Consider the following 12,500-nt stretch of genomic DNA (forward strand, 5'->3'; position numbering starts at 1 on the left):
TCTGTCTTCACTGATCTCTGGTCTGTTACTATCTCTGTCTTTCACTGATCTCTGGTCTGTTACTATCTCTGCCTTTCACTGTTTTCTGGTCTGTTACTATCTCTGTCTTCTACTGTTGTCTGGTCTGTTACTCTCTCTGTCTTTCACTGTTGTCTGGTCTGTTACTATCTCTGTCTTTCACTGTTGTCTGGTCTGTTACTATCTCTGCCTTTCACTGTTTTCTGGTCTGTTACTATCTCTGTCTTCTACTGTTGTCTGGTCTGTTACTATCTCTGTCTTTCACTGTTGTCTGGTCTGTTACTATCTCTGCCTTTCACTGTTTTCTGGTCTGTTACTATCTCTGTCTTCTACTGTTCTCTGGTCTGTTACTATCTCTGTCTTTATTTCTGTCTCTCCTCTTCCTCTCTCCTCTTCCTCTCTCCTCGTCTGTCCCTAGATAACACTATGCTCTGGTCTGTTACTATCTCTGTCTTTATCTCTGTCTCTCCTCTTCCTCTCTCCTCGTCTGTCCCTAGATAACACTATGCTCTGGTCTGTTACTATCTCTGTCTTTATCTCTGTGTCTCTCCTCTTCCTCTCTCCTCGTCTGTCCCTAGGTCTCACTGTTCTCTGGTCTGTTACTATCTCTGTCTTTCACTGTTCTCTGGTCTGTTACTATCTCTGTCTTTATTTCTGTCTCTCTCCTCGTCTATCCCTAGGTCTGAACTATGCTCTGGTCTGTTTCTATCGCTGTCTGTTACTGTTCTCTCTCCCTCCTCTTCCTCTAACCTCTTCCTCTCTCCTCGTCTGTCCATAGTTCGCACTATGCTCTTGTCTGTTTCTATCTCTGTCTTTTTCTCTGTCTCTCCTCTTCCTCTCTCCTCATCTGTCCCTATGTCCTATTTCCCTCTCCTCTTCCTCTCTCATCTTCCTCTCTCCTCATCTGTCCCTAGTTCTCACTATGCTCTGGTTTCTGTCTATCTTTATCTCTGTCTCCTCTCTCCTCTTCCTCTCTCCTCATCTGTCCCTATGTCCTATTTCCCCCTCTCCTCCTCCCCTCTCCTCCTCCCCTCTCCTCCTCCCCTCTCCTCTTCCTCTCCTCCCTTTCTCTCTCCTCTTTCTCTCTCCTCCTCCCCTCTCTTCCTCTCCTCCCTTTCTCTCTCTATTTTTACATTCATTTTAACAGTTAATTTAACTCTCCCCACCCTCTACCCTTCCTCCCTCTGTCCTCTCTCCTCCTCCTCCCCCTGCCCCCCCTCCTCCTCCCTCTGTCCTCCCCCTGCCCCCCCCCCCCTCCTACTCCCTCTGTTTCTCTGTGTAGCTGTGCTGTCCGTGTTGTTTTGGCCGTGGCTGCCTGATCCCCAACCAGGGCTATCTCTCAGAGGTTGCTGCCTCCCTCGTTGATACCAGACTAGGACTGGGGGTGGTCCCCAAAACCAAGGTGAGGTGGGAGGGGGGGTGTGTATCTAGTCAGTGATAATAACAGGCTGTGTGTCTAGTCGGTGATTATAACAGGCTGTGTGTCTAGTCAGTGATAATAGCAGACTGTGTATCTAGTCAGTGATTATAACAGGCAGTGTATCTAGTCAGTGATAATAACAGGCTGTGTGTCTAGTCAGTGATAATAGCATGCTGTGTATCTAGTCAGTGATTATAACAGGCAGTGTATCTAGTCAGTGATAATAACAGGCTGTGTATCTAGTCAGTGATAATAGCAGGCTGTGTATCTAGTCAGTGATAATAACAGGCTGTGTGTCTAGTCAGTGATAATAGCAGGCTGTGATAATAACAGGCTGTGTATCTAGTCAGTGATAATAACAGGCTGTGTGTCTTCCAGGCTGTGTGTCTAGTCAGTGATAATAGCAGGCTGTGTATCTAGTCAGTGATGATAGCAGGCTGTGTATCTAGTCAGTGATAATAACAGGCTGTGTATCTAGTCAGTGATAATAACAGGCTGTGTGTCTAGTCAGTGATAATAACAGGCAGTGATAATAACAGGCTGTGTGTCTAGTCAGTGATAATAGCAGGCTGTGTGTCTAGTCAGTGATAATAGCAGGCTGTGTATCTAGTCAGTGATGATAACAGGCTGTGTGTCTAGTCAGTGATGATAACAGGCTGTATGTCTAGTCAGTGATGATAGCAGGCTGTGTATCTAGTCAGTGATGATAACAGGCTGTGTGTCTAGTCAGTGATGATAACAGGCTGTGTGTCTAGTCAGTGATGATAGCAGGCTGTGTGTCTAGTCAGTGATGATAGCAGGCTGTGTATCTAGTCAGTGATAATAACAGGCTGTGTATCTAGTCAGTGATGATAACAGGCTGTGTGTCTAGTCAGTGATAATAACAGGCAGTGATAATAACAGGCTGTGTGTCTAGTCAGTGATAATAGCAGGCTGTGTGTCTAGTCAGTGATAATAGCAGGCTGTGTATCTAGTCAGTGATGATAACAGGCTGTGTGTCTAGTCAGTGATGATAACAGGCTGTATGTCTAGTCAGTGATGATAGCAGGCTGTGTATCTAGTCAGTGATGATAACAGGCTGTGTGTCTAGTCAGTGATGATAACAGGCTGTGTGTCTAGTCAGTGATGATAGCAGGCTGTGTGTCTAGTCAGTGATGATAGCAGGCTGTGTATCTAGTCAGTGATAATAACAGGCTGTGTATCTAGTCAGTGATAATAACAGGCTGTGTGTCTAGTCAGTGATAATAACAGGCAGTGATAATAACAGGCTGTGTGTCTAGTCAGTGATAATAGCAGGCTGTGTGTCTAGTCAGTGATAATAGCAGGCTGTGTATCTAGTCAGTGATGATAACAGGCTGTGTGTCTAGTCAGTGATGATAGCAGGCTGTGTGTCTAGTCAGTGATGATAACAGGCTGTGTGTCTAGTCAGTGATGATAACAGGCTGTGTGTCTAGTCAGTGATAATAACAGGCTAGGCTGTGTGTCTAGTCAGTGATAATAACAGGCTGTGTGTCTAGTCAGTGATAAGATAACAGGCTGTGTGTCTAGTCAGTGATAATAACAGGCAGTGATGATAACAGGCTGTGTGTCTAGTCAGTGATGATAGCAGGCTGTGTGTCTAGTCAGTGATAATAGCAGACTGTGTATCTAGTCAGTGATTATAACAGGCAGTGTATCTAGTCAGTGATAATAACAGGCTGTGTGTCTAGTCAGTGATAATAGCATGCTGTGTATCTAGTCAGTGATTATAACAGGCAGTGTATCTAGTCAGTGATAATAACAGGCTGTGTATCTAGTCAGTGATAATAGCAGGCTGTGTATCTAGTCAGTGATAATAACAGGCTGTGTGTCTAGTCAGTGATAATAGCAGGCTGTGATAATAACAGGCTGTGTATCTAGTCAGTGATGATAACAGGCTGTGTGTCTTCCAGGCTGTGTGTCTAGTCAGTGATAATAGCAGGCTGTGTATCTAGTCAGTGATGATAGCAGGCTGTGTATCTAGTCAGTGATAATAACAGGCTGTGTATCTAGTCAGTGATAATAACAGGCTGTGTGTCTAGTCAGTGATAATAACAGGCAGTGATAATAACAGGCTGTGTGTCTAGTCAGTGATAATAGCAGGCTGTGTGTCTAGTCAGTGATAATAGCAGGCTGTGTATCTAGTCAGTGATGATAACAGGCTGTGTGTCTAGTCAGTGATGATAACAGGCTGTGTGTCTAGTCAGTGATGATAGCAGGCTGTGTATCTAGTCAGTGATGATAACAGGCTGTGTGTCTAGTCAGTGATGATAACAGGCTGTGTGTCTAGTCAGTGATGATAGCAGGCTGTGTGTCTAGTCAGTGATGATAGCAGGCTGTGTATCTAGTCAGTGATAATAACAGGCTGTGTATCTAGTCAGTGATAATAACAGGCTGTGTGTCTAGTCAGTGATAATAACAGGCAGTGATAATAACAGGCTGTGTGTCTAGTCAGTGATAATAGCAGGCTGTGTGTCTAGTCAGTGATAATAGCAGGCTGTGTATCTAGTCAGTGATGATAACAGGCTGTGTGTCTAGTCAGTGATGATAGCAGGCTGTGTATCTAGTCAGTGATGATAACAGGCTGTGTGTCTAGTCAGTGATGATAACAGGCTGTGTGTCTAGTCAGTGATAATAACAGGCTAGGCTGTGTGTCTAGTCAGTGATAATAACAGGCTGTGTGTCTAGTCAGTGATAAGATAACAGGCTGTGTGTCTAGTCAGTGATAATAACAGGCAGTGATGATAACAGGCTGTGTGTCTAGTCAGTGATGATAGCAGGCTGTGTGTCTAGTCAGTGATGATAGCAGGCTGTGTGTCTAGTCAGTGATGATAACAGGCTGTGTGTCTAGTCAGTGATGATAACAGGCTGTGTGTCTAGTCAGTGATGATAACAGGCTGTGTGTCTAGTCAGTGATGATAACAGGCTGTGTGTCTAGTCAGTGATGATAGCAGGCTGTGTGTCTAGTCAGTGATAATAGCAGGCTGTGTGTCTAGTCAGTGATGATAACAGGCTGTGTGTCTAGTCAGTGATAATAGCAGGCTAGGCTGTGTGTCTAGTCAGTGATGATAACAGGCTGTGTGTCTAGTCAGTGATAAGATAACAGGCTGTGTGTCTAGTCAGTGATAATATAACAGGCTGTGTGTCTAGTCAGTGATAATATAACAGGCTGTGTGTCTAGTCAGTGATAATATAACAGGCTGTGTGTCTAGTCAGTGATAATAGCAGGCTGTGTGTCTAGTCAGTGATAATAGCAGGCTGTGATAATAACAGGCTGTGTATCTAGTCAGTGATAATAGCAGGCTGTGTATCTAGTCAGTGATGATAGCAGGCTGTGTGTCTAGTCAGTGATAATAACAGGCTGTGTATCTAGTCAGTGATAATAGCAGGCTGTGTATCTAGTCAGTGATGATAGCAGGCTGTGTGTCTAGTCAGTGATAATAACAGGCTGTGTATCTAGTCAGTGATAATAGCAGGCTGTGATAATAACAGGCTGTGTATCTAGTCAGTGATGATAACAGGCTGTGTATCTAGTCAGTGATAATAGCAGGCTGTGTGTCTAGTCAGTGATAATAACAGGCTGTGTATCTAGTCAGTGATAATAACAGGCAGTGATAATAACAGGCTGTGTGTCTAGTCAGTGATAATAGCAGGCTGTGTGTCTAGTCAGTGATAATAACAGGCTGTGTGTCTAGTCAGTGATAATAACAGGCTGTGTGTCTAGTCAGTGATAATAACAGGCTGTGTGTCTTCCAGGCTGTGTATCTAGTCAGTGATGATAACATGCTGTGTATCTAGTCAGTGATGATAACAAGCTGTGATAATAACAGGCTGTGTATCTAGTCAGTGATAATAACAGGCTGTGTGTCTTCCAGGCTGTGTGTCTAGTCAGTGATAATAGCAGGCTGTGTATCTAGTCAGTGATGATAGCAGGCTGTGTATCTAGTCAGTGATAATAACAGGCTGTGTATCTAGTCAGTGATAATAACAGGCTGTGTGTCTAGTCAGTGATAATAACAGGCAGTGATAATAACAGGCTGTGTGTCTAGTCAGTGATAATAGCAGGCTGTGTGTCTAGTCAGTGATAATAGCAGGCTGTGTATCTAGTCAGTGATGATAACAGGCTGTGTGTCTAGTCAGTGATGATAACAGGCTGTGTGTCTAGTCAGTGATGATAGCAGGCTGTGTATCTAGTCAGTGATGATAACAGGCTGTGTGTCTAGTCAGTGATGATAACAGGCTGTGTGTCTAGTCAGTGATGATAACAGGCTGTGTGTCTAGTCAGTGATGATAGCAGGCTGTGTATCTAGTCAGTGATAATAACAGGCTGTGTATCTAGTCAGTGATAATAACAGGCTGTGTGTCTAGTCAGTGATAATAACAGGCAGTGATAATAACAGGCTGTGATAATAACAGGCTGTGTATCTAGTCAGTGATGATAACAGGCTGTGTATCTAGTCAGTGATAATAGCAGGCTGTGATAATAACAGGCTGTGTATCTAGTCAGTGATGATAACAGGCTGTGTATCTAGTCAGTGATAATAGCAGGCTGTGTGTCTAGTCAGTGATAATAACAGGCTGTGTATCTAGTCAGTGATAATAACAGGCTGTGATAATAACAGGCTGTGTATCTAGTCAGTGATGATAACAGGCTGTGTATCTAGTCAGTGATAATAGCAGGCTGTGATAATAACAGGCTGTGTATCTAGTCAGTGATGATAACAGGCTGTGTATCTAGTCAGTGATAATAGCAGGCTGTGTGTCTAGTCAGTGATAATAACAGGCTGTGTGTCTAGTCAGTGATAATAACAGGCTGTGTGTCTAGTCAGTGATAATAACAGGCTGTGTGTCTTCCAGGCTGTGTATCTAGTCAGTGATGATAACATGCTGTGTATCTAGTCAGTGATGATAACAAGCTGTGATAATAACAGGCTGTGTATCTAGTCAGTGATAATAACAGGCTGTGTGTCTTCCAGGCTGTGTGTCTAGTCAGTGATAATAGCAGGCTGTGTATCTAGTCAGTGATGATAGCAGGCTGTGTATCTAGTCAGTGATAATAACAGGCTGTGTATCTAGTCAGTGATAATAACAGGCTGTGTGTCTAGTCAGTGATAATAACAGGCAGTGATAATAACAGGCTGTGATAATAACAGGCTGTGTATCTAGTCAGTGATGATAACAGGCTGTGTATCTAGTCAGTGATAATAGCAGGCTGTGATAATAACAGGCTGTGTATCTAGTCAGTGATGATAACAGGCTGTGTATCTAGTCAGTGATAATAGCAGGCTGTGTGTCTAGTCAGTGATAATAACAGGCTGTGTATCTAGTCAGTGATAATAACAGGCAGTGATAATAACAGGCTGTGTGTCTAGTCAGTGATAATAGCAGGCTGTGTGTCTAGTCAGTGATAATAACAGGCTGTGTGTCTAGTCAGTGATAATAACAGGCTGTGTGTCTAGTCAGTGATAATAACAGGCTGTGTGTCTTCCAGGCTGTGTATCTAGTCAGTGATGATAACAGGCTGTGTATCTAGTCAGTGATGATAACAAGCTGTGTATCTAGTCAGTGATAATAACAGTCTGTGTGTCTTCCAGGCTGTGTATCTAGTCAGTGATGATAACAGGCTGTGTATCTAGTCAGTGATGATAACAGGCTGTGTATCTAGTCAGTGATGATAACAGGCTGTGTATCTAGTCAGTGATAATAACAGTCTGTGTGTCTTCCAGGCTGTGTATCTAGTCAGTGATTATAACAGGCTGTGTGTCTTCCAGGCTGTGTATCTAGTCAGTGAGACATTTCACTACAACACTATCGACAGGGCCAAGTCCAGAGGGAAGAAATACGCCCTGGAGATGGTTCCCAAAGTGGGACGACACTTCCACAGAGTGGGCCTGCCCCCCAAGGTACCCTGACCCCTGACCCTACCAGTCTTATTCCTGACCCTATGTCTTAGCCCCCCAAGGTACCCTGACCCCTGACCCTATGTCTTAGCCCCCCAAGGTACCCTGACCCCTGACCCTATGTCTTAGCCCCCCAAGGTACCCTGACCCCTGACCCTACCAGTCGTATTCCTGACCCTATGTCTTAGCCCCCCAAGGTACCCTGACCCTATGTCTTAGCCCCCCAAGGTACCCTGACCCCTGACCCTACCAGTCGTATTCCTGACCCTATGTCTTAACCCCCCAAGGTACCCTGACCCTTGACCCTACCAGTCTTATTCCTGACCCTATGTCTTAGCCCCCCAAGGTACCCTGACCCTTGACCCTACCAGTCTTATTCCTGACCCTATGTCTTAACCCCCCAAGGTACCCTGACCCCTAACCCTTGACCCTACCAGTCTTATTCCTGACCCTATGTCTTAACCCCCCAAGGTACCCTGACCCCTAACCCTTGACCCTACCAGTCTTATTCCTGACCCTATGTCTTAGCCCCCCAATGTACCCTGACCCCTGACCCTACCAGTCTTATTCCTGACCCTATGTCTTAATCCCCCAAGGTTCCTTGACCCTACCAGTCTTATTCCTGACCCTATGTCTTAACCCCCCAAGGTACCCTGACCCCTGACCCTACCAGTCTTATTCCTGACCCTATGTCTTAGCCCCACAATGTACCCTGACCCCTGACCCCTGACCCTACCAGTCTTATTCCTGACCCTATGTCTTAGCCCCACAATGTACCCTGACCCCTGACCCTAGCAGTCTTATTCCTGACCCTATGTCTTAGCCCCCCAAGGTACCCTAACCCCTGACCCTACCACTCTTATTCTTGACCCTACCACTCTTATTCCTGACCCTATGTCTTAATCCCCCAAGGTACCCTGACCCCTAACCCCTGACCCTACCAGTCTTATTCCTGACCCTATGTCTTAGCCCCCCAAGGTGTCCTGACATGTGTGTTTCTCTCTCTCTCTGTGTGTGTGTGTGTGTGTGTGTGTGTGTGTGTGTGTGTGTTTTTGCATCTTTCTGTCTGTGGGTGTGTGTGTGTTTCTCTCTCTCTCTCTCTGTGTGTGTGTGTGTGTGTGTGTGTTTTTGCATCTTTCTGTCTGTGGGTGTGTCAGCTTGGTTCGTTCCAGCTGTTCGTGGAAGGGTACCATGAGGCTGACTATTGGCTGAGACGTTTTGAGGCGGAGCCTCTCCCAGAGAACATCAGGAAACAGCTCCAGTCTCAGTTTGAGAGGCTCGTCATTCTGGACTACGTCATCAGAAACACAGGTAGGTGTGTGTGTGTGTGTGCGTGTGTGCGTGCGCTCACAGGAAGGAGTATCTGTAGTGTTTAGACTTTTCCTGGTGACTTCCTTTCACAGTACACATACACACAGTACACGGTACACACACAGTACACGGTACACACACACACCACATACACACACAGTACACGGTACACATACACACAGTACACGGTACACACACACACCACATACACACAGTACACGGTACACAGACACACACACCACATACACACAGTACACGGTACACAGACACACACACCACATACACACAGTGAACGGTACACACAATCCACATACACACAGTGGACGGTACACACACACCACATACACACAGTGGACGGTACACACACACCACATACACACAGTGAACGGTACACACACACCACATACACACAGTGGACGGTACACACACACCACATACACACAGTACACGGTACACACACAGTACACGGTACACACACACACCACATACACCACATACACACAGTGGACGGTACACACACACCACATACACACAGTGGACGGTACACACACACACACACCACATACACACTAGGTAGGGAATCAACTAGATGTATTGAACTGGGTAGGGAATCAACTAGATGTGTTGAACTGGGTAGGGAATCAACCTGATGTATTGAACTGGGTAGGGAATCAACTAGATGTGTTGAACTGGGTAGGGCATCAACTAGATGTATTGAACTGGGTAGGGAATCAACCAGATGTATTGAACTGGGTAGGGAATCAACTAGATGTATTGAACTGGGTAGGGCATCAACCAGATGTATTGAACTGGGTAGGGCATCAACCAGATGTATTGAACTGGGTAGGGAATCAACTAGATGTATTGAACTGGGTAGGGAATCAACCAGATGTATTGAACTGGGTAGGGAATCAACCAGATGTATTGAACTGGGTAGGGAATCAACCAGATGTATTGAACTGGGTAGGGAATCAACTAGATGTATTGAACTGGGTAGGGAATCAACTAGATGTATTGAACTGGGTAGGGAATCAACCAGATGTATTGAACTGGGTAGGGAATCAACCAGATGTATTGAACTGGGTAGGGAATCAACCAGATGTATTGAACTGGGTAGGGAATCAACCAGATGTATTGAACTGGGTAGGGAATCAACCAGATGTATTGAACTGGGTAGGGCATCAACCAGATGTATTGAACTGGGTAGGGAATCAACCAGATGTATTGAACTGGGTAGGGAATCAACCAGATGTATTGAACTGGGTAGGGCATCAACCAGATGTATTGAACTGGGTAGGGAATCAACTAGATGTATTGAACTGGGTAGGGCATCAACCAGATGTATTGAACTGGGTAGGGCATCAACCAGATGTATTGAACTGGGTAGGGCATCAACCAGATGTATTGAACTGGGTAGGGCATCAACCAGATGTATTGAACTGGGTAGGGCATCAACTAGATGTATTGAACTGGGTAGGGCATCAACTAGATGTGTTGAACTGGGTAGGGCATCAACCAGATGTATTGAACTGGGTAGGGCATCAACCAGATGTATTGAACTGGGTAGGGAATCAACTAGATCAACTAGATGGAATCAAGAGTGAAAACTTGGGAGAACAAAATGGGAGAGAACAGAATGGAATCAGGCCCAAAAAAATAAAAACTGATTTTTACAAGGAACACACAGTTCATTCACAGCCGTGGAACACCTCCCTATAGCTTTGCATTGTGTTCTCCTCCTATGCAGAGTCTAACCCGTTCACCTTTCCTCTCCGTTCTCTCTCTTCTCCCTCTCTCCCTCCCTCTTTCTCTCCATCAGACCGAGGGAATGACAACTGGTTGATCAAGTATGAGAAGCCAGGGGAAGGAGAGGGAGAGAAGGTGAGCTGTGTGTGTGTGTGTGTGTGTGTGTGTGTGTGGACTGCGGTCCATAGATCATGTGTGTTTTGAAAGGAGTGACACGTGCACTGTGTACTCTGTACCATGACTCATACTTATAACACTCTACAGTATGATTTAATACTGTCTCAGAGGACTAAGTTACCATTCAGTATGATATCAGACTGTCTCAGAGGACTAGTTACCATTCAGTATGATAACAGACTGTCTCAGAGGACTAGTTACCATTCAGTATGATTTAATACTGTCTCAGAGGACTAAGTTACCATTCAGTATGATTTAATACTGTCTCAGAGGACTAGTTACCATTCAGTATGATTTAATACTGTCTCAGAGGACTAAGTTACCATTCAGTATGATATCATACTGTCTCAGAGGACTAGTTACCATCAGTATGATAACAGACTGTCTCAGAGGACTAGTTACCATTCAGTATGATTTAATACTGTCTCAGAGGACTAGTTACCATTCAGTATGATATCGGACTGTCTCAGAGGACTAGTTACCATTCAGTATGATAACAGACTGTCTCAGAGGACTAGTTACCATTCAGTATGATAACAGACTGTCTCAGAGGACTAAGTTACCATTCAGTATGATATCAGACTGTCTCAGAGGACTAGTTACCATTCAGTATGATTTAATACTGTCTAAGAGGACTAGTTACCATTCAGTATGATATCGGACTGTCTCAGAGGACTAGTTACCATTCAGTATGATAACAGACTGTCTCAGAGGACAAATTACCATTCAGTATGATAACAGACTGTCTCAGAGGACAAATTACCATTCAGTATGATAACAGACTGGCTCAGAGGACTAAGTTACCATTCAGTATGATAACAGACTGTCTCAGAGGACTAGTTACCATTCAGTATGATAACAGACTGGCTCAGAGGACTAAGTTACCATTCAGTATGATAACAGACTGTCTCAGAGGACTAGTTACCATTCAGTATGATATCAGACTGTCTCAGAGGACTAGTTACCATTCAGTATGATATCACACTGTCTCAGAGGACTAGTTACCATTCAGTATGATAACAGACTGGCTCAGAGGACTAGTTGCCATTCAGTATGATATCACACTGTCTCAGAGGACTAGTTACCATTCAGTATGATTTAATACTGTCTCAGAGGACTAGTTACCATTCAGTATGATATCAGACTGTCTCAGAGGACTAGTTACCATTCAGTATGATATCACACTGTCTCAGAGGACTAGTTACCATTCAGTATGATATCACACTGTCTCAGAGGACTAAGTTACCATTCAGTATGATAACAGACTGTCTCAGAGGACTAGTTACCATTCAGTATGATATAGGACTGGCTCAGAGGACTAGTTGCCATTCAGTATGATATCACACTGTCTCAGAGGACTAGTTACCATTCAGTATGATATCAGACTGTCTCAGAGGACTAGTTGCCATTCAGTATGATATCAGACTGGCTCAGAGGACTAGTTACCATTCAGTATGATATAGGACTGTTTCAGAGGACTAGTTACCATTCAGTATGATATAGGACTGGCTCAGAGGACTACTTACCATTCAGTATGATATCAGACTGTCTCAGAGGACTAGTTACCATTCAGTATGATATCAGACTGTCTCAGAGGACTAGTTACATTTCAGTATGATATCAGACTGTCTCAGAGGACTAGTTACCATTCAGTATGATATCACACTGTCTCAGAGGACTAGTTACATTTCAGTATGATATCAGACTGTCTCAGAGGACTAGTTACCATTCAGTATGATATCAGACTGTCTCAGAGGACTAGTTACCATTCAGTATGATATCAGACTGTCTCAGAGGACTAGTTACCATTCAGTATGATATAGGACTGTCTCAGAGGACTAGTTACCATTCAACACTACAGTATGATATCAGACTGTCTCAGAGGACTAGACTCTGACTCTTATCTAGCT

At 44.4% G+C, this 12,500-nt stretch overlaps 1 protein-coding gene across 1 annotated transcript in view; it reads left to right on the top strand.

The window, feature by feature from the left end:
• Positions 1-12,500, top strand: part of pi4k2b (phosphatidylinositol 4-kinase type 2 beta) — a 32,324-nt gene that overhangs the window by 5,495 nt on the left and 14,329 nt on the right. Inside the window, exons 4-7 of the mRNA XM_031820135.1 lie at positions 1,301-1,420; positions 7,228-7,359; positions 8,514-8,667; positions 10,487-10,548. Coding sequence (XP_031675995.1) covers positions 1,301-1,420; positions 7,228-7,359; positions 8,514-8,667; positions 10,487-10,548 — 468 coding nt within the window. The remainder of the gene's footprint in view (positions 1-1,300; positions 1,421-7,227; positions 7,360-8,513; positions 8,668-10,486; positions 10,549-12,500) is intronic.

This window comes from Oncorhynchus kisutch, unplaced genomic scaffold, assembly GCF_002021735.2.
Source record: "Oncorhynchus kisutch isolate 150728-3 unplaced genomic scaffold, Okis_V2 scaffold3069, whole genome shotgun sequence".
Taxonomy (NCBI): domain Eukaryota; kingdom Metazoa; phylum Chordata; class Actinopteri; order Salmoniformes; family Salmonidae; genus Oncorhynchus; species Oncorhynchus kisutch.